The 22,380-nt window shown below is 47.5% G+C and overlaps 1 protein-coding gene across 6 annotated transcripts in view; it reads left to right on the top strand.

Moving 5' to 3' along the window:
* Positions 1-996: 996 nt before the first annotated feature.
* Positions 997-22,380, top strand: part of DHX30 (DExH-box helicase 30) — a 61,559-nt gene continuing 40,175 nt past the window's right edge. Inside the window, exons 1-5 of one of the 6 annotated variants that reach the window (XM_017518140.2) lie at positions 1,116-1,207; positions 3,010-3,104; positions 8,272-8,326; positions 19,888-19,983; positions 21,360-21,388. In XM_017518140.2, coding sequence (XP_017373629.1) covers positions 21,382-21,388 — 7 coding nt within the window. In that variant the 5' untranslated portion in view covers positions 1,116-1,207; positions 3,010-3,104; positions 8,272-8,326; positions 19,888-19,983; positions 21,360-21,381. Of the gene's footprint in view, positions 1,208-3,009; positions 3,105-8,268; positions 8,327-19,887; positions 19,984-21,359; positions 21,389-21,868; positions 21,894-22,380 lie in introns of those variants that run through there. The other 5 variants (XM_037729375.1, XM_017518008.2, XM_017518063.2 and 2 more) reach the window with 5 other exon arrangements.

The following is a 22,380-nucleotide window of genomic DNA, read 5'->3' as shown; positions in this document are numbered from 1 at the left end:
CTGTCGCCAGGCTGGAGTGCAGTGGTGCGATCTTGACTTTACTGCAACCTCCACCTCCTGGGTTCAAGTGATTCTCCTGCCTCAGCCTTCCAAGCATCTGGGACTACAGGCGCGCGCCACCATGCCTAGTTAGTTTTTGTATTTTAATTAGAGATGGGGGTTCACTATGTTGGCCAGGACGGTTTCAATCTTTTGACCTCGTGATCCGACCACCTCGGCCTCCCAAAGTGTTGGGATTACAGGCGTGTGCCACCGCGCCCGGCAAGGCTACATCTTAAAAACATATTCTGTAAAATTCTGACGCAGCTTCAGGGCTACGCCACTGCCTTGTTTACTTTTGAAGCTGCATTCCACTGAACCTATACTTGAATCTTATCTAGAGGAACACAGCGTGTAATTGGGACAATCCCCCTTCTCATTCCAAAGAGGTGATGTGACCGGGGCGGGACCTCGAACCCCCCCCAGCAACTGTGACTAGCACTCTCCCCGTGACCAGCAAGTGCTACCTTGTCCTTTCCCTAGCGTTGTACAGTTTACGAAATCAACGAACTAACACGTTGATTTCATCTTTCCAGTAACCTGGGGAGGCAAAAATGCTCATCTCCCTAAAAAAACAGAAGATCAGAGGGGAGATGGAGAAGAGGCGTGGCTATAAGCTGTGGCGGGGAAGGCGGGTGGAATCCCTGAGCCCGAGCTGGAAACCGTCCCCGGCTCAGCCGTGACCCGGAGTGTTTAGTCGCACCAGGAGGCGCAGCTGGCGCGCAGAGGACACGAAGATCCTCCCCACTCTCACACTGCAGGCAACTAAGTCGCTGTGAGAGGCGGCCCCCGCCCGGCCCGCTCCCTCCGCGACCCCAGAGCTGCAGCGGCAAGCCCATTCCCTTCGCGACTCTGCCGGAAGTCCTGTCTGCGCCGCCGCCGCGCCCCATTGGGCCGGGTGCCGGGGCATCCCGGGTACCAGGTGTCCCGAGCGGCCACAACGAGTCTCTGGTGGAGCCGGGCTCGAGGCCCGCAGAGGAACGGGGCCACGCGCGGCAGGCGGGCTCCGTGGCGGGGGGTGGGGAGCGACGGGCCGGCGGCGGGACTTCCGTCACGGGACCCGGAAAGGGCCGCGCCGCCGCTGCTGGGAGTTGTAGTCCGGCCGTGGTTGGGGGACCCGCGGCTCATGCGCGGTGCACCGAGGCTTGTTTCACATCTGTAACAACAGGTGAATTCGGCTCTTTATTCTACCCTTTCGTGCCCTCTTCAGGAGCCTGCCGCGGCCGGGGGTGGTCGGCGCGAGGAGGGAACCCGGTCCGACCGCCGGCCTGGCGGAGTGTGGGGCGGAGAAGCCGGTGGGCCCAAGGAGCAGGCCGGGCATCCTAGGCCTGCCCGCGAAGCCGGCCGGGCCGATCCGTGAGCAGCCAGGCCTCGGCCTGCCGTTGCCATGGAGCCCGGGTGGGGGCGGGGGCCAGACCGGTCCGCCGGGGCGGGCCTCGCAGCCAGGGGCTCCGCGGAGGCCGCGGGAGAGGCCGCTTCATTGGCGCAACGACGCCTTCGCCTCAGGGGATGCGCCGTTTCCTCAGGCAGGGCCTGGTGGAAGCCTCCGGAGTGCCCCGAGACCTTTGTCTACTTCTCCTGCCTCCCGGTGCTGCCCGGACCGTTCGTCCAGAGGGAGGCCCGGTGCCTTCTGGCCCCTCTAGTTTGCCCCCTTTTGCACCGACCTTGTCACTGGGGGAGGCCAAGGGGTGAGGTGTTCTTTGTTTGCTAGTGGTAACTTGCCCCGTTTAGCAGGGGCAGACCAAATGCATGTTGGGTCCTTTGTTTGCAGTGAACTGGAGTCCCAGGGGTCCTCAGAACCCCCAAGCCAGGGATATGTCGTATCTATCTGGTCGTTGTACAGCAACATTGGTCACTTGAATTGTGATTTTTCAAGGCAGAGGCTGTTCCACTTTACAACTCCAGTTAGGGTCTTACCATACACTAGCTGGTAGACTGCAGAAGGCCAGTTACAGGCTTTCAACCTGGTTTTGGTTGTAGCTTACTGGCCAAAGTGAAATGAGACGTTGTCTGGTGATTTTCCTTGAAATATTTTGCAAGGCGGTAACGCCACTGTTATAGTGGATCTTGACTACATTTTGTAATTTACACATAAATCTTAGATATTTAAGTTAATGTGCAGAAATTACTTCCTTTGCTGCGTTTTCTACCCGTGTTGGCTCTTTCTCCCTAAATGATAGTTGCTCTCCAAGTGTTTTAATTTATGTAACTGTGATACAAAGTTTTATTAGCTCTTGGACCTTTCTTGCCCCTTTCAGCCTTTGAAGATGTCAGTGTAGTATGTCTCAAGGAATGAACCATGGTACATTTAGGCAACAGCATGATATCCTGGAGATAAGAAAAGTAGCCTAGACTAAGCATGGAGGGCGGTGGAGTCAGCATACTTCAATGCAGATTTCCATCTGCCCTGAGGCAGCTGTGGGATCTTGGGCAGGTTGTATAATCTGTGCTTCAGTTTTCTTCTCTGGAAACATAATTCCTACTTCACTGGATAGTTGCCTGGATTAAATGAGATAAAGTCTATGGAAGTATGTCATAAACTGTAAAAATGCTATTCAACATTGAGTTGTTATTTTCCCAATCTGGAAGAGTATTATAGCTTCTTTATCTACGTTAGATTATCATAATCACTATGGAATTATAACTCAAAATTAAAGTCGGTTTTGCTCTGAACTTGCAGAAAATGCTTTTCAGGCTTACAAGGCTTTCTTTACCTTTACATCTTCTTCTGAGATGATGTCATAAGACTTTAGCACTTCTACAGTTGCTGGTGTAGGACAGCTCACAATTTAATGGGCCTGGAATGGGTCATGGCAAGTCCTGAGTTAAGGCCATTTTGTCCAGTATGTGTGCTTCATGCCACTAACAAAATTTGTCCCTGTTAGAACTAGTAAATGAATTTTAATGGATAGAGCAACTTTCTTTCCCTGTGAGACCATCACTCTGTTGACCCAGCATTGTACTTCCCAGGAGGAGGCCCAGCCTCGTGATGAGGAATAGCAAGGAGAGAATTCAGCTCCAGTTGAAAAGCCTACAAAATCTGAGACTGTCATTGCTTTTATAAGGTAAGCTGATTTAGCTCTGCACAGAGCGGTGCTGGATCTCATGCTCAGCTACACTAAAACAAGAGGCATGTGTTAAACCTACTTGTGACTGTCTTGGAAGAGGGTATCATTTATTTGATTTTATTTTTGAGATGGAGTCTCGCTTTGTCCCCCAGGCTGGAGTGCAGTGGCGTGATCTCGGCTTACTGTAACCTCCTCTTTCCACGTTCGAGTGATCCTGTCTCAGCCTCTCAAGTAGCTGGGATTACAGGTGCCTGCCACCATGCCTGGCTAATTTTTTTGTATTTTTAGAAGAGATGGGGGCTGGTCTCTAACTCCTGACCTCAGGTGATCCACCCGTCTCAGCCTCCCAAAGTGCTGGGACTACAGGTGTGAGCCACTGCGCCCAGCCAGAAGGGTATCATTTTTAATTAGTCATTGTGGGGCCGGGCGCGGTGGCTCAAGCCTATAATCCCAGCACTTTGGGAGGCCGAGGCGGGTGGATCACGAGGTCAAGAGATCGAGACCATCCTGGTCAACATGGTGAAACCCCGTCTCTACTAAAACTACAAAAAATTAGCTGGGCATGGTGGTGCGTGCCTGTAATCCCAGCTACTCAGGAAGCTGAGGCAGGAGAATTGCCTGAACCCAGGAGGCGGAGGTTGCGGTGAGCCGAGATCACGCCATTGCACTCCAACCTGGGTAACATGAGTGAAACTCCGTCTCAAAAAAAAAAAAAAAAAAAAAAAAAAAAAATTAGTCATTGTGGGGTCTCTGTCCTGGAACCATCCCTTAGTGACTACCTGGAATTAAATTGTGTTTCATTGTGCAAGAAATCTTGACATAATAGCATTTCACTTATCTCTCAATTACTTAGAGTCATTGAATGACAAAGATTTTTAACATTACTGCATTACAAGGAAGACAGCTTTCTTCTGGATCTCTATGAAATGTTCTAGAGCTCTGTAAATTATCTCTAAAACATCCTATTTTGATTCTCATACTGTAGTATTTTAAATTAGAACAGGAAAGAATAGTGGTACATGAGCCTAAATTGTTATATTGGGCTAGAGGATTAGGGACTTTAAAAAAGTAAAACCAAGAGTCTATTTATAAGCAAATTAACTTATAATTTTTTTTTCTTTAGAGACAGGGTCTCACTGTGTTGCCTAGGCTGGTCTCAAACTCCTGGTCTCAAGAGATCCTCCACCTGGGCCTCCCAAAGTGCTCGGATTACTGGCATGAGCCACTACACCTAGCCATTAAATTTTTCTTTTCTTTTTTTTGGGACCGAGTTTCATTCATGTTGCCCAGGCTAGGGTGCAATGGCTTGATCTTGGCTCACTGCAACCTCTACCTCCCAGGTTCAAGTGATTCTCCTGCCTTAGCCTCCCGAGTAGTTGGGATTACAGGCATGTGCCACCATGCTGGGCTGATTTTGTATTTTTAGTAGAGACAGGGTTTCTCCATATTGGTCAGTCTGGTCTCGAACTCCCAACCTCAGGTGTTCTGCCCATGTCGGCCTCCCAAAGTGCTAGGATTACAGGCGTGAGCCACTGTGCCCGGCCATCGCTTTTTTTTTTTTTTTTTTTTTTAAATAGAGATAGGGTTTTACCGTGTTGTCCAGGCTGGTCTTGAACTCCTGACCTTGTGATCCACCCATTTCGGCTTCCCAAAGTGCTGGGATTACAGGTGTGAGACACCGTACCCGGCTGCTTTTGGTTTTTTTAAAGAGAGACAGGGTCTCGGTTGGTCACCCAGGCTGGAGTGCAGTGGTGTGATCACAGCTCACTGTAAACCTCAAAATCCTGGGCTGAAGTGATCCTCCTGTGTTAGCCTCCTGAGTAGCTAAGATTACAAGCGTGCACCACCACACTTGGCTAATTTTGAAAATTTTTTGTAAAGATGGGGTCTCACTAAGTTGCTCGGGCTGATCTTGAACTCTTGTTCTCAAGTGCTCCTGTCACCTCAGCCTCCCAAAGTGCTGAGATTACAGGTGTGAACCACTGTACCCAGCCAGTATACAATTTCTTAGCAATATTGTTTATTTATTTATTTATTTTTTTCGAGATGGAGTCTTGCTTTGTTGGCCAGGCTGGAGTGCAGTGGTGTGATCTTGGCTCACCTACTCCAGCGTCCGCTTCCTGGGTTCAAGCGATACTCCTGCCTTAACTCCCCCCACCCCCAGTAGCTGGGATTATAGGTGTGCACCACCATGCCCAGCTACTTTTTGTATTTTTGTTAGCGACAGGGTGTCCCCGTGTTGGCCAGGCTGGTCTTGAACTCCTGACCTTGGGTGATCTGCCTACCTCAGCCTCCCAAAGTGCTGGGATTACAGGCGTGAGCCACCGCACCCAACCAAATATTTTTTCTTAAGTAATAATCACTTTTGATACTTTACATTTTATAATATTCAGGTTTTCTTTAAAATTAGAATCTCAGCCGGGCGCGGTGGCTCAAGCCTGTAATCCCAGCACTTTGGGAGGCCGAGGCGGGTGGATCATGAGGTCAAGAGTTCGAGACCATCCTGGTCAACATGGTGAAACCCCGTCTCTACTAAAAATACAAAAATTAGCTGGGCATGGTGGCGCACGCCTGTAGTCCCAGCTACTCGGGAGGCTGAGGCAGGAGAATTGCTTGAACCCAGGAGGCGGAGGTTGCGGTGAGCCGAGATCGTGCCGTTGCACTCCAGCCTGGGTAACAAGAGCAAAACTCCGTCTCAAAAAAAAAAAAATAAAAAAAATAAAATAAAATAAAATTAGAATCTCAAATTATACCCTTTTTATTTATTTATTTGAGACAGAGTTTCACTCTTGTTGCTCAGGCTGGAGTGCAATGGTGTGATCTTGGCTCACTGCAACCTCCACCTCCCGGGTTCAAGCAGTTCTCCTGCCTCAGCCTCCCGAATAGCTGGAATTATGGCCACCTGCCACCATGCCTGGCTAATTTTTGTATTTTTAGTAGAAATGGGGTTTCGCCATGTTGACCAGGCTGGTCTTGAACTCTGGACCTTAGGAAATCCACCTGCTTCAGCCTCCCAAAGTGCTGGGATTACAGGTGTGAGTCACCTCGCCTGGCTAACTTTTTTAAAATTTTCATTTGATAGAAGGTATCTATAGAATGTAACTTCTTAAAGTAAATTTTAGCATTATTGATATTGTATTGAAGTTTTCTCTCTGAGCTACCGAATACTATGGGCTAAAATTTCAGGCATTCCTTGGGGAGAGGAGGCCATCAGGGCAGATCTGCTGGATTCGGCCCCAGGTCAGCCCTTTAATTCCTACACCCCCAAAATTTGAGAATGAGAGGAAACAGCAGTCAGGATCAGGAGTGTAGGCCCCTGTAGACTCCGAGCAATGTTGGACATGATCCGGATTTGCTAAATGCTGTGTAGGTGATTTTTTTTTCTTTACTTCCAGGGGCTCACCTTCAGTAGATGATTTTGAACTAAGGCCACTTAAGGTTGTTGCACCTAATCCAGGATTACTGCATTATAAAAACATCTATAAATCTGAGTTTGAGTATTTTCTTTCTAAATATATTCTATCATAGAGTTTTTTTTTTTTTTTTTTTTTTGAGACGGAGTCTTGGTCTGTCTCCCAGGCTGGAGTGCGGTGGTGCGATCTCCGCTCACTGCACCTTCCGCTTCCCGGATTCAAGTGATTCTCCTGCCTCAGCCTTCCTAAGTAGCTGGGATTACAGGTGCGCACCATCATGCTCAGCTGATTGTTTTGTATTTTGTATTTATTTAATTTTTTTGAGACAGAGTATTTCTCTGTCATCCAGGCTTGAGTGCAATGGCATGATCTTGGCTCACTGCAATCTCTACCTCCCAGGGTCAAGTGATTCTCCTGCCTCAGCCTCCTGAGTAGCTGGGATTACAGGTGCATGCCACCACACCTGGCTAATTTTTGTGTTTTTAGTAGAGACGGGGTTTCACCATGTTGGTCAGGCTGGTCTTGAACTCCTGACCTCGTGATCTGCCCACCTTGGCCTCCCAAAGTGGTGGGATTACAGGCGTAAGCCACCACGCCCAGCCAATTTTTTTTGTATATTTAGTAGAGACGGGGTTTCATCATGTTGGCCAGACTGGTCTCCAATACCTGAGCTCGTGATCCACCTGCCTTGGCCTCCCAAAGTGCTGGTATTACAGGCATTAGCTACTGCACCCAGCTGAGTTTGAGTATTTTTAAAAACAAAGTGTTAAACCAGAGGCATTGCTTTTGTTTCTTCTCATCTCTAGGTGTATTTCTCAGTTAAATATACTAATAAGCAAAATGCACCAAACTTTTGGCCAATAGTTGTGCTTTAACTTAATATTTGTTATTTCATAGAGACTTGCTATGAAAAGCTTTTTATTGGCCAGGCATGGTGGCTCACTCTCCTGTAATCCCAGCATTCTGAGAGACCGAGGCCGGTGGATCACGAGGTCAGGAGTTTGAGACCAGCCTGGTCAACATGGGGAAACCCCGTTTCTACTAAAAAATACAAAAATTAGCTGGGCGTGGTGGCACGCACCTGTAATCCCAGCTACTCAGGAGGCTGAGGCAAGAGAATCACTTGAACTCGGGTGGTGGAGGTTGTGGTGAGCCAAGATTGTGCCACTGTACTCCAGCCTGGGCGACAGAGTGGGAATCCATCTTGAAAAAAAAAAAAGAAAAATAAAGAAAAGCTTTTTATTTGGAATCACTGTATAGTTATTCTTTGATACTGTCAGTCAAATTTTATTTTTAGGGACTTGACTAGGTTTTATGAAAGCCCAGTAAGCTAGTTTGCCCGTGAGGCAGTCAGTCATCAGTCCTATTTCCTGATGTCATGTGGCCGAAGGGGGTCCATGTAGAATTTAATTTCTTCCTGGAAGTCCCAAGGAAACCTGCAAGTATTATGAAGAACTAGGTAGAACTGCATGTCTCTCTTGAAATGCATCACCTTCTGTTTAACAGGGTATGGGGAGTTTTAGGACAGAGAAGAGAAGAAAGTGCTCAATTAGAATGAAGCAAAGATAATTACTCTAGAGTGGAGCTGGCCTTCTAGTCCTTAAGACTGGGGAGCAGCAGTTGGGGCTCATTAGTGAAGAGTGTCACTTTTTTCATCTTCTGGATAGTGCTGTCTGTGTTACTGATGTCTTCTTTGTGGGTTCCTAGACCAGGAATATTAACCATTGCCCCTTGGCCCTCCTTGTTCTCAGGATTCCAGCTTTCCCTCCTGGCCAGAAATGTTCAGCCTGGACTCATTCAGAAAAGGTAAGACTGCAACTGTGTTTGTGACCTCTTGCCCTTCATTATTGGGATGGGCATCTGTGAGGGCTGTGAAAGTCTCTCACCAGTGTGTAGTTCTTGCATGTTTCTTTGGGTGGTTTACCAGAGTCCTTTTCTATAGCCTTCCTTTTCCTTGGTGCTTATAATCTGGGTCTCTCCTTGCCCTGGCCTTTGTGTGCATTTGCCATGCCTCCCCCCAGTGCCCTCTTCCACATACTCCCTGCTTATTAAAATCCTATATTTCTTTTTTTGAGGTGTCATTTCACTCTATTGCCCAGGCTGGAGTGCAGTGGTGTGATCCCTTCTCACTGTAGCTTCTGCCTCCCGGGTTCAAGCAATTCTCTTGCCTCATAGTAGTTGGGATTGCAGGCACCAGCCACCAGGCCTGGCTAATTTTTTTTTTTTTTTTTAATTTTTAGTAGAGACGAGGGTTTCACCATGTTGGCCAGGCTGGTCTTGAACTTCTGACCTCAAGTGATCCACCCACCTCAGCCTCCCAAAGTGCTGGGATTACAGGTGTGAGCCACCCCGTGCCCAGCCTCTAAAATCCTATTTTTCTAGGCAAGTATTTTATATTATCCCCGTCGTGAACCTTTCCTAATTCTGTGATCAAATGTAATCTTTCTACAACCTTCCTTAGTCCCATATCTGTTCTTTTTCATGCTTAGTCTATTCTGCATTACTCATTGTGTCACTAGACTGGAAGCTCCCTGAAGCCAGGGCTTGTTGTTCTCTTTTATCATACATAGCACCTGGCTAGCATCTGGCACATAGCAAGTCTCAGCAAACACTGGTGGAAGTGGACTGAGTCTGTATTAGGCTGTTCTTGCATTGCTGTAAAGAAATACCTGAGACTGGGTAATTTGTTAAAAAAGATTTAATTGGCTCACATTTCTGCAGGGTGTATAGGAAGCATGGTGCTGGAATCTGCTTGGCTTCTGGGGAGGAATCAGGGAGCTTTTACTTAGGGGCAGAAGATGAAGTGGGAGCAGGCATGTCATATGGCAAAAATCAGGATCCAGAGAGAGAGAGCTAGGAAGGGCCACATAGCTTAAACAAGGTCAGCTGGGTGTGATGGCTCACACCTGTAATCCTAGCGTTTTGAGAGGCTGAGAGAGGTGGATCACCTGAGGTCAGGAGTTTGAGACCAGCCTAGCCAACATGGTGAAGCCCTGCCTCTACTAAAAATTCAAAAATTAGGGCCGGGTACAGTGGTTCACACCTATAATCCCAGCACTTTGGGAGGCCGAGGTAGGTGGATTGCCTGAGCTCAGGAGTTCAAGACCAGCCTGGCAACGTGGTGTAACCACATCTCTACTAAAAATACAAAAATTAGCCAGGCATGGTGGTGGGAGCCTGTGGTCCCAGCTGCTCGGAGACTGAGGCAGGAGAATTGCTTGAACCCAGGAGCTGGAGGTTGCAGTGAGCTGAGATTGCGCCACTGCACTTCAGCCTAGGTGACAGAGCAAGACTCTGTCTCAAAAAAAAAACAAACCAAAAACCAAAAATTAGTCATGTATGGTGTAAGGGGTCTGTAATCCCAGCTGCTTGGGAGGCTAAGGCAGGAGAATCGCTTGAACCTGGGAGACAGAGGTAGTGAGCTGAGAACATGCCATTGCTTTCCAGCCTGGGCAACAAGAGTGAGATGCCATCTTTAAATAAATAAATAAATAATAGCCTGGCATGGTGGCTTACACCCGTAATCCCAGCACTTTGGGAGGCTGAAGCAGGCGGATCACGAGGTCAAGAGATCAAGACCATACTGGCCAACATGGAGAAACCCCGTGTCTACTAAAATACAGAAATTAGCCGGGCTTGGTGGCGCGTGCTTGTAGTCCCTGCTACTTGGGAGGCTGAGGCAGGAGAATTGCTTGAACCTGGGAGACGGCGGAGGTTGCAGTGAGCCGAGATCGCGCCATTGTACTCCAGTCGGTTCCCTGGTGACAGAGTGAGACTCTGTCTCAAAAAAATAAAAAAATAAATTAAAAATAAAATAAACAAATAAATAAAATAAGATATCATGAGAGGCTGTGTGTGGTGGCTCATGCCTGTAATCCCAGCACTTTGTGAGGCCAAGGCAGGCGAATCACTTGAGGTCAGGCATTCAAGACCAGCTTGGCCAACATACTAAGACCCCATCTCTTACAGAAAATTAGTTGGGTGTGGTGGTATGCGCCTGTAGTCCCAGCTACTTGGGAGGCTGAGGCACAAGAATTGCTTGAACCTAGGAGGTGGAGGTTGGAGGTTGTAGTGAGTTGAGATTGTGCCACCGCACTCCAGCCTGGGTGACAGGGCAAGAATCCATCTCAAAAAAAAAAAAGAAAAAAGATCTCATGAGAATTTACTCACTTTCACAAGGATAGCACCAAGACATGAGGGATCCACCCTATGACCTTCCAACAGTGGGGATTACATTTCTTTCTTTCTTTTTTTTTTTTTGAGACAGAGTGGCTCTGTTTCCCAGGCTGGAGTGCAGTGGCAAGATCTCAGCTCACTGCAACCTCCGCCTCCCTGGTTCAAGTGATTCTTCTGCCGCAGCCTCCTGAGTAGCTGGGACTACAAGCATGCACCACCATGCCCAGCTAATTTTTGCATTTTTAGTAGACACGGGGTTTCGCCATATTGACCAGGCTGGTCTTAAACTCCTGAGCTCAAGTGGTCCGCCCGTCTTGGCCTCCCAAAGTGCTGGGATTATAGGCGTGAGCCACCGTGTCTGGCTGGAGATTACATTTCAACATGACATTTGGGTAGGGACAAATATCTACAGAGTCACTGTTACATTAGTTAATAAAAACTCTGGCAAGTCTTGAAATTAGTGCTGTCTGGCACACGGAGTGAAAGGGTTGCGTGGGCAGTGGCAAAATTGAGTCATGACGGGTATAGCTTAGAGCTCTCAGTGTGTTTATAGGAGGTGAAGTAGCTGGTGGGGACTTCAGGGGCCAGATCCAGAGAGCTTTGTATTTCTTAGAAACATGACTTTTCTTCTTCAAGAGACAGAAGATTAAAAGGCCTGTAGCCTGTGTTGAAGCTGATCCTGAGGCTTCTATCTTAGCATATTTTACAAATAAATGAGAATGATAACAACATCCAAACTACTGATTAAATAGGTCTTCCCAGTTGTGTCTTCTCTCCAAGTTTTGTTTCTTGAGGCCTGGGAAACCCTGGCTAAGTGGCGCCATGTGTAACCCATTGAATGGGACCAGAAGGAGGGCTGGATGTACCAGGGCTCAGAGCAGCCTCTCCCTGCCTCATTGTGTGTCTTTAGCCACTCCATCTGTTGTTTTTTTTTATTGAGATGGGGTCTTTCTGTTGCCCAGGCTGGAGTACAGTGGCATGATCTCAGCTCACTGCAACCGCCGCATCATGGGTTCAAGCGATTCTCCTGCCTCAGCCTCCTGAGAGCTGGGACTACAAGTGTGTGTCACCACACCCAGCTAATTTTTATATTTTTTAGTAGAAACAGAGTTTCACCATGTTGAACACTCTGTTCTTGAACTCCTGACCTCATGATCTGCATGATCTGCCTGCCTTGGCCTCCAAAAGTGCTGGGATTACAAGCAGGAGCCACTGCACCTGGTTGTCTGTTTTCATGTTGTTTGAAAAAATTAATTTCTGTCATCCTGGGCTTTTTTTTTTCTTTGGCTAACTATATGTAAGAAAGAAGGAAAAAACAACTTGAGATTAGTGTGGACAGTACATGTTTTTTTTTTAGCTAAAATTATCACTTTGTGTTTACTTACGAACCAGTGGGCTTTGTTGTCTACCCACTTGTAAAAGGTCATTGAAAACAGTTTTTCTCATGGTAACAGTGTCTCCGAATTAATAGTACTGATTTTTTTTTTCTTGTTATCCGGGCTGGTGTACAAGGGCGTGATCTTGGCTCACCGCAATCTCCGCCTCCTGAGTTCAAGTGATTCTCCTGTTTCAGCCTTCCAAGTATCTGGGATTACAGGCATGTGCCACCATGCCCGGCTAATTTTGTATTTTTAGTAGAGATGGAGTTTCTCCATGTTGGTCAGGCTGGTCTCAAACTCCCGAACTCAGGTGATCCCCCTGCCTCGGCCTCCCAAAGTGCTGGGACTTACAGGTGTGAGTCACCGGTGCCCGGCAATAGTACTGATTTTGTAAAGAGATGGAAAGCCCAATGAAAATCATGATCCGCTGAGCACGATGGCCCACGCCTGTAATCTGAGCACTTTGGAAGGCCAAAGCAGGTAGATCACGAGGTCGGGAGATCGAGACCATCCTGGCCAACATGGTGAAAACCCATCTCTACTAAAAAATACAAAAATTAGCTGGGCATGGTGGCATGTGCATGTAGTCCCAGCTACTTGGGAGGCTGAGGCAGGAGAATCACTTGAGCCTGGGAGGTGGAGGTTGCAGTGAGCTGAGATCATGCTACTACACTCCAGCCTGGGCAACGGAGAGACTCCCATCTCAAAAAAAAAAAAAAAAAAAAAAAAAAAAAACAAAAAAAAAAAAAAAAAAAAAAAAAAACATGATCCTCGGCTGGGCGCAGTGGCTCATGTCTGTAATCCTAACACTTTGGGAGGCTGAGGCGGGTGAATCACTTGAGATCAGGAGTTTCATACCAGCCTGGATAACACGGTGAAACCCCATCTTTACTAAAAATACAAAAATTAGCCAAGCATGGTGGCAGGCACCTACAATCCCTGCCACTTAAGGGACTGAGGCAGAAGAATCGCTGAACCTGGGAGGCAGAGGTTGATGTGAACAGAAATCCTGCCATTGCACTCTAGCCTGGGTGACAGAGTAAGGCTCTGTCTCAGAAAAAGAAAAAGAAAAATCATGATCCTCATTTTCCCCACATTAACAAGTCTCTGATATGACAGGGAGATGGTCCGAGTGAGAGAGTATGAGGCAGAATTTCTTCACAGTTTGTGGGAGGCAGCATAGCCTTACTGAGCAAAGGTTCTGGACCCAGATGCTGGCTTCACAGCACAGCTCTGGCTTGGGCAGGTGACTGAGCCTTTCTGTCTTCATTATTTAAGTGGACCTTTGGTCCTCATTATTTAAGTGAACCAAATCATTGCACCTCTGTAGGGTTGTTGTAAGGATCAGATGAGTTAATACACTTAAAGAGCTTAAAATGGGGCCTGATGCCTCGTAAACTCAAAAGCCATGTTGTTGTTAAGTAGCTTCAGGATATAATAACAGTCTGATTTTAGACCTTGATTTCCACACAGGTAAGTATTGTGTATTGACCAACAACCATTTTATGCTTGAAGATCTCGGGGAAACTATTAATCACAAAGAGTCACTGCTTTAAGTGTTTTTCTTTAGGCAAACCTATCTTTTCACGGTTTCCTGACTATAAGGGTGAATGCCATATCATGTCTTCTTTTTTTTTTCTTTTCCTTTTGAGACAGGATCTTGCTTTGTGCCCAGGCTCTCAGTGCAGTGGCATGATCTCGGCTCACTGCAACCTCCACCTCTTGGGCTCAAGCAATCCTCCCACCTCAGCATCCTGAGTAATTGGAACTACAGATGCACATCACCAGGCCCCACTAATTTTTTGTATTTTTAGTAGAGACTAGGTTTTGCCATGTCAGCCAGGCTGGTCTTGAACTCCTGACCTCAGGCGCTCCGCCTGTTCCCAAAGTGCTGGGATTATAGGCGAGTCCCTGGGGCCAGCCTCTCCTGTCTTCTGAATACTGCTAGGACTTAGGGTTTGCATCATTACCTTGGCAATTGGTTGTGGGTGGCCTTGTGACACTTCTATTGTTGTATAGAACTGCTTTTTATTTCTTTTTTATTTTATTTTATTTTTTTTTTGAGACAGAGTTTCACTCTTGTTGCCCAGGCTGGAGTGCAATGGCACGATCTCGGCTCACTGCAACCTCCGCCTCCTGGGTTCAGGCAATTCTCCTGCCTCAGCCTCCTGAGTAGCTGGGATTACAGGCACGCACCACCATGCCCAGCTAATTTTTTGTAGTTTTAGTAGAGACGGGGTTTCACCATGTTGACCAGGATGGTCTCGATCTCTTGACCTCGTGATCCACCCGCCTCGGCCTCCCAAAGTGCTGGGATTACAGGCTTGAGCCACCGCGCCCGGCTGCTTTTTATTTCTTATGGAGTTCTCCTTTCCTTTATTTTTTATCAAAAATAAAAATGTTTTTTGGCTGGGACCAGCCTGGACAACATGGTGAAACCCTGTCTCTACTAAAATTACAAATATTAGGCTGGCTACAGTGGCTCATGCCCGTAATTCCAGCACTTTGGGAGGCTGAGATAGGCGGATCACGAGATCAAGAGATCGAGACTATCCTGGCCAAAATGGTGAAACCCCATCTCTACTAAAAAATATAAAAATTAGCTGGGTGTGGTAGTGCACGCCTGTAATCTCAGCTATTCGGGAGGCTGAGGCAGGAGAATTGGTTGAACCCTGGAGGAGGTGGTTGCAGTGAGCCGAGATAGCGCCACTGCACTCCCGCATGGTGACAGAGTGAGACTCTGTCTCAAAAAAAAAAAAAAAAAAAAAGACCGGGCACAGTGGCTTATGCCTATAATCCCAGCACTTTGGGAGGCCAAGGCTGGTGGATCACAAGGTCAGGAGATTGAGACCATCCTGGCCAATACGGTGAAGCCCTGTCTCCACTAAAAATGCAGAAATTAGTTGGGCATGGTGGCGCACGCCTGTAGTCCCAGCTACTCAGGAGGCTGAGGCATGAGAATCGCCTGAACCCAGGAGGTGGAGGTTGCAGTGAGCTGAGATCACGCCACTGTACTCCAGTCTGGTGACAGAGTGAGAAAATTAGAAAAAAATTACAAAAAAGAAAATTAGCTGGGTGTGGTGGTGGGAGCCTGTAATCCCAGCTACTCAGGAGGCTGAGGCAGGAGAATCACTTGAACACGGTAGGCAGAGGTTGCAGTGAGCTGAGATCACATAATTATACCCCAGCCTGGGTGACACAGCAAGACTCCATCTCAAAAAAAAAAAAAGTTTTTTGCCAGATGTCGTGGATCACGCCTGTAATCCTAGCACTTTGGGAGGCCAAGGCAGGTGGATCACCTGAGGTCAGGAGTTTGAGACCAACCTGACCAACATGGCGAAATCCCATCTCTACTAAAAATACAAAAATTAGCTGGGCACAGTGGTGCACGGCCTGTAAACCCAGCTACTTGGGAGGCTGAGGCAGGAGAATCACTTGAACCTGGGATGCAGAGATTGCAGTGGACTGAGATCTCACCACTGCACTCTAGCCAGGTGACAGAGTGAGACTCCATTTAAAAAAAAAAAAAAAGTTTTTTGAGACAAAGTCTCACTCTGTTGCCCAGGCTGGAGTGCAGTGATATGATCACTGTAACCTTGAACTCCTGGGCTCAAGTGAGTAGTTGGAAATATAGGCGTATGCCACCATGCCTGACTAATTAAAAATTTTTTTTTCAGGGCTGGGCGCAGGGGCTCACGCTTGTAATCCCAGCACTTTGGGAGGCCAAGCTAGGCGGATTACCTGAGGTCAGGAGTTCAAGACCAGCCTAACCAACATGGTGAAACCCTGTCTCTACTAGAAAAAAAAAAAAAATCAAAAATCAGCTGGGCACGGTGGCAGGTGCCTGTAATCTCAGCTACTCAGGAGGCTGAGGCAGAAAAATCGCTTGAACCCGGGAGGTGGAGGTGGCAGTGATCTAAGATCATGCCATTGGTCTCCAGCCTGGGTGATAGAGGGAGACTCCGTCTCAAAACAAAAAAGAAAATTTTTTTTTTTTTTTGTCTGGGCACAGTTGCTCATGCTTGTAATCCCAGCACTTTGGGAGGCCAAGACAAGAAGATTGTTTGAGAGCAGCCTGGACAACATGATGAGACCCCATCTCTCTATTTTTTAAGAAATAAAATTTTAGGCCAGGCATGGTATCTCATGCCTGTAATCCCAGCACTTTGGGAGGCTGAGGTGGGTGAATCATGAGGTCAGGAGATGGAGACCATCCTGGCTAACATGGTGAAACCCCGCCTCTACCAAAAATACAAAAAATTAGCTGGGCATGGTGGTGTACACCTGTAGTCCCAGGTACTTGGGAGGCTGGGGCAGGAGAATCACTTGAACCCAGGAGGCAGAGATTGTAGTAAGCTGAGGTTGTAGTAAGCTGAGATTGCACCACTGCACTCCAGCCTGGGTGACAGTGCAAGACTCCATCTCAAATAAATAAATAAACAAAAATTTAAAAAGTAACTAAAAAGTGTGTGTGTGTGTGTGTGTGTGTGTGTGTGTGTATGTGTGTGTGGAAACAGAGTCTTCCTATGTTTCCCAGGCTGTTCTCACACTTTTGGCCTCAAGTACTCCTCCTGCCTTGGCCTCCCAAAGTGTACGGACCACAGGTGTGAGCCATTGTGCTTGGTTTGAGTTTTCCTTTTACATATTTCTTTGTTCTTCATTATGAAATTATGAGCTCCTAGGGTATCATGAACTTTGAGCAGAAATGTAAGTTGATGTGAAGCTTGAGGCTCCCAAGTTTGTCTGACTGGGGCTTGAATATGGCTTTCCCTAATATTAGCAAGGTGTTAACTTACCTGATCCTGTTTCTTACCCGATGTCTTCAGGACTACAGTGAAGTTATTAAAGCTGAAATACAGGAAAAGCACCTGGCTGTGGTCTGTGCTCAATTCTTAGTCTTGGGCATGGTATGCTCTTGATACATACTGGAGAGCTATGGCCTCCCTCAGCATGCAGTGTGCTGTGAGGTTGCATAATTTAGCACCTGCTGTGTAGGAGACACTAGGGTGAAGAGAGCTGTATTTCAGAGATGCTTCCTGGTACTCTGGAGCTTATAGTCTCAATGGGATGGACCATTTCATGGTTCTGATAGAAACAGCTGTAGCATAATGCAGTACAGCTAATCTGGAGGGAAAAGAAAAAATAAAAAAAGAAACAGCTATAGCAATTCCATGCAGCATTGTGGATGGTGGCCCACTGGGTCTTGTGGCTAGCTACTGTCTTCCCCATTATGTGATTTAACAAAGCCATTGGCTAGGATGCCCATGTGCTGAGTAAGTTACTTGTTACTGCCCTTGCCAGCATCTTAACTCAGCTGTCTGATTTCTCACCTGTAATGCCATCAGACTCAGGCTACAGAGAGCAAGCCGAACAATGAAAAAGAAAAGAAAAAAAAAAAAGAGCAGGCTGAGTCTTTCACAGCCAGCACAAAACTTTGAAAAACACTGGATTAATAGCAAGAATGTAAATTTTCTGTCCAACTGCGTAGTCAGAAGTGGGCCTAATTAAGTTGTGGGATTGTAACAGCTCTCTCCCAATTGCCAAAAAGCTTAATGAGATAATAACTAATCATTAAATCATTTATTCTTTTTTTTTTTTTCAATCCAGCATTCCTGGATGTGAATGAGGACCCTCCTTAAACAGGAATGGAGAGGTTGAGCAGGTCATTTCCAACCTTAGCTTCAAGGCAGACCTGGAATTAGTTTCAAAATAAACCTTGATCCTAGGCACTTAGTTCTAGAAGATCCTACAAGCACGTCTGCTGTAACCCTATGTATGTTTTCTGTAAAATCACATACCTATAAAATAAAAAGAAAGAAAAAAGTCACACATCTACAAATATTATAAGAGACCTTATGGGAAAAATAGAATTGGGTCTATGCAACTGCAACTTTATGACCAAAATATGACAAAAATCATTGGTGCTTGAGAAAATGCTTTGGACCACCTAGGCAAGCAGCTCAGGGTGATATGATGCCAAAAATGTACAAAGAGCAGGCTGGGCTTAGTGGCTCAAGCCTGTAATCCTAGCACTTTGGGAGGCCGAGGTGGGTGGATCACATGAGGTCAGGAGTTCAAAACCAGCCTGGCCATCATGGTGAAACCCAATCTTAAAAAAAAAAAAAAAAAAAAAAAAAAAAAAAAACCTATAACAAAAAAAAAAAAAAATGTACAAAGAGACTTCTGTTTTTTGTTTTTTGAGACTGAGTCTCGCTCTGTTGCCAGTCTGGGGTGCAGTGGCACAATCTCGGCTCACTGCCACCTCTGCCTCCTGGGTGCAAGTGATTCCCATGCCTTAGCCTCCCAAGTAGCTGGGATTACAGGCTTGTGCCACCACGCCCAGCTAATTTTTGTATTTTTAGTGGAGACAGGGTTTCACCATGTTGGCCAGGATGGTCTCGATCTCTTGACCTGGTGATCTGCTGGCCTTGGCCTCCCAAATGCTGGCATTACAGATGTGAGCCACTGTGCCTGGCCACAAAGAGCCTTCTAATGTGAGGAGAGCTGGCAGTTGCTGAGGAAGCCCAGGTGGAGGTGGAGCTCTGAAACAGCCACTGCGGTAAATGAGTGTGTGCAGATGGGACTGGGGGGAGGGTCTGAGTGCAGGACTTGCCCTCCCTGCAACATTTTATTGTGAACATTTTCAAAAATACTGAAATATTGAAAAAAATTGTAGAGCGAACACCCTTGTATCTACCACCTTGATTCTCTATAGGCACTCAGTTTTAATAAAAAAAAGAGAAATAGCTGAAAGGGCTTTTTCTTTCCTGCTGAAGATTATAATTCTACTCCTGCTTTTTCAGCTCCTTTGCCTTCAGAATTTTTTGAAACGAGCTATGTTTCAATGATATCTTTCTCCTCATATACCAAGTGTATATGAATCACTTTGCATTCCACAAATGGATATCTTTGTAGAACAGGTGTTTTCTCATGCTTCAGTTGTGTGTGGCTGTCTCTGCTCCTCTTCTGGCCCATTTACTATACTGAAACCAGGGGGACAAAGCACATCTAGTCTCCCACCCCCCAGACTAGTGACTCTCAAAAGGTCACCATTTAGGTGGTTTAAAAGGACCTTATTAAGCCTTTCTTACCCATACATTTCCATCTTCCTGTGGAAGACTCAGTGAGTGTCTTAATTTTCATTCATGTTCCTCAAGTTTTTGGGACTTCTTAGAAATGTACTTTGTAGGTTACTAATAAGTAGCATTTAGCCCCCAAATGAATGGAAATATTTGGAATGGCAGGTTGTTCTTTGTTAGAAAGAGGGAGAAGGCTGGTAAGTGTTGGTTGGGTTTGGTTTTAGCTCTCAGGCTGGACATGCTTAGTCCAGTCGTCCCTCTCTTGCCCAGCTCTTGGAGGGAAAAACTGATTTGAGATTTGGTGGCTGAGGTAGCCATCAGGGAACCCACAGCAGAGGTGTAGGTAGCTACCATAAAGGGAGGATACATGGTGCTTTGAGTTGACATAGTACTGAGGCTTTCAGCTTTCTCCTGTTGTCCTGTCACATCCTCACAACTTAAGACGAAGAGAAGTATGTAGGATGGGCGTTAAGCTTGTGGGGGTAGCTAAGGGAGCAGGAAAGAGTTTGAGCGCTCTCTCCAAGGCTGTCACGTATCACATCGTACAAGATGCTTGCCTTCTTCCTGTGCGGCGTTGTTAGTGCTGTTTCTCAGAACCTGTGGCTGCTCCCAGCACCATCCAGCAGCCCTGCTGCCCAGAGCTCCTCACGGATGCTCTGCGTGAGTCAGTTCAGGGGTCTATAACTGTGAGGGGTGAGAACATGTCGCCCTGATGCCCTCTCTCTTTCCCCAGATCGGGCCCAGCACAGGCAGCGTCAGTGCAAACTTCCCCCACCCCGCCTTCCACCCATGTGTGTCAACCCTGCCCCTGGAGGGACCATCTCTCGAGGTAAGGGAGGAGCCTTGCCTCCAGCAACAGCTTGGTCCAGGGTGTGTGGGGAGGTGGGTGGCAGTGGGAGCCCTGGTGCCAGGGCCACAGGCCTCCAGAAAGCAAGTGAGGAGGGGTGGGGTTAGCAGAGCTGTTGGAGCCCTGAGGGAGAAATGGAAAGGTCTGGATTTGTTCATGATCCTTGGACTCATGGCCTGGACCCTGCAGTCTTCTTGGGCCTCCTTGTTTGGCCTGAACTAAAGCCTAGGCTCAGTTTGGGTGGTTCTCTCAGCACCAGCATGGAGAATCTGCAGGGCTTGGGCATCGAGGCTCCTAGAAGTCCCTGATGAGGTGGCTCAGAGACCAGGGTGCTTGTAGCAGGGCTGGAACAGACAGCCCTGACTCAGCCCTAGTGCTCTCCATCTTGGAGGCTTTGGGGATACACACAGATCACTTTCCTGTCTCCCCTGTGGTACCTCAAAGCACTTTACTGACATTAAAATGTGCCTCTCAGTCCATTTGGCAAGGTAGGTTGTCCTTTTGATTGGGGAGAATGTTAGAGCATCAGGTAAGTGGTAGCTTACCTCACGCTTTACCACTACCCGGGGATGGTGCCAGGGATAGGACCCAGGGAAGCATCTCTGCACATGAGCACCTCCTCTCCTTCCTCAGACTTATTATTTTGAGATGGAGGTTCATTCTTGTTGCCTAGGCTAGCTGCCATGGTGTGATCTAGGCTCACTGCAACCTCTGCCTCCTGGGTTCAAGTGATTCTCCTGGCTAATATTGTATTTTTAGTACAGAGGGGGTTTCTCCATGTTGGTCAGGCTGGTCTCAAACTCCCGACCTCAGGTGATCTGCCTGCCTCAGCTTCCAAAAGTGCTGGGATTACAGGCATGAGCCACCGTGCTTGGCTCCCTCAGGCTTATTAATGGACATTTGCATTCTTGCTGAGGTCAGTGCTCCTGGCAGTCTTTTTGACCTGACAGCTGCTCTCAGGCTGCCCCATAGGCTGCCTGTTCACACCCCTCTGCCTAGCGGAAGGAGCACTGTTTTAGGTCATAGAGTCATTGCCTCATCTGGAGACAGCATGTCTACCCTAGGCTCTGTCTATAAAGTGCTTTGATGGTCAAGAGCTCAGGAGGGGTGCGGGGAACACAGAGCATCTTAGTTTCTGCAGCCCACGCTGCTGCTGCTGCATCCCAGGCAGCTTCCACACCCACTGCCCTCCTGCTGCCACGGTCCTGACTACCGACAGCAGGATAGAAATGAGTACTTCTAGCCCCCTCATCATTTGACTTAGGTTTTAAAGAAATGCCAGCCCCCCTACCGTTACCAAAACAAGAGTTGATTGCCCTTTTTTTCTTCTTTCTTAAAATGCCCTGTAACTCGAAAAGGCTGAACGTTAACATTTCCAACATGGCAGGTGAGTGGCTCTGAGAGTGTCAGATGTGCTTTGGCTAAGCTTGAAGAAGGTTAGTCGGGGTTAACGAGGCAGCCAGCTAGGCAGTGCCTTCTTGAGCATACTCAGAGGAGAACACTTCCCCAGAGAGCGCAGACCACTGAGCCTGTTGGTCTCCTCACAGCTGCGCCTCCAGGAGGCATCTGTGGGTGTGTGCATTTTGCCTTTTCTCTCTCAGCTAGAAGCAACAGCCTGTTAGCCTGTGGATAGCGATTAGGCCTCTCCCGCGTGCTTTCTAGCTCCCTAGAGGCATCAGTGGTGCTCCTGCCCTTAGGAGATGTGTTGCAGCAACAGTCTCTCTGGTGTTCACATAAGGAAAAGAGTGCACAGAAAATGGTGGCCATTTGTATCCATCACAGTACTCAGCAGAATCAGATTTGGAACTGAAAAAAATGATCACCTCCCTACCTTCTTGACCCTCCTCCCTCCACTGCCAGTGTCTTCCCAAGGCTTCCTTCCATGGTAAAGGGTGAGTACATCAAGAAACTCACCCCTGGCTGTTCCGTCACTCTGCCCACCCACTCAGCTTTGAGACACAGAAAGCACCATGGGATGACACTTCTGGCAGGATATTGGGGGCCACAAAAACTGATCTTTCCTGTCCATTGCCTTGTATAGATGTGTCCCCTCTTCTTGATGTGGTGGTTTATGTCAAGAGACTTGTGGCTGGCCAGGCGCGGTGGCTTACGCCTGGAATCCCAGCGCTTTGGGAGGCCAAGGCAGGTGGATCATCTGAGGCCAGTGGTTCAAGACCAGCCTGGTCAACCTGTTGAAACCCCGTCTCTACTATAAATACAAAAAATTAGCCAGGCGTGGTGGTGGGTGCCTGTAATCCCAGCAGCTCAGGAGACTGAGGCAGGAGAATTGCTTGAAACCGGGAGGTGGAGGTTGCAGTGAGCCAAGATTGCACCACTGCACTCCAGCCTGGGTGACAGAGCAAGACTCCAACTCAAAAA

This window comes from Cebus imitator, unplaced genomic scaffold, assembly GCF_001604975.1.
Source record: "Cebus imitator isolate Cc_AM_T3 unplaced genomic scaffold, Cebus_imitator-1.0 Scaffold0, whole genome shotgun sequence".
Taxonomy (NCBI): domain Eukaryota; kingdom Metazoa; phylum Chordata; class Mammalia; order Primates; family Cebidae; genus Cebus; species Cebus imitator.
This window is presented reverse-complemented; position numbering and strand designations above follow the sequence as displayed.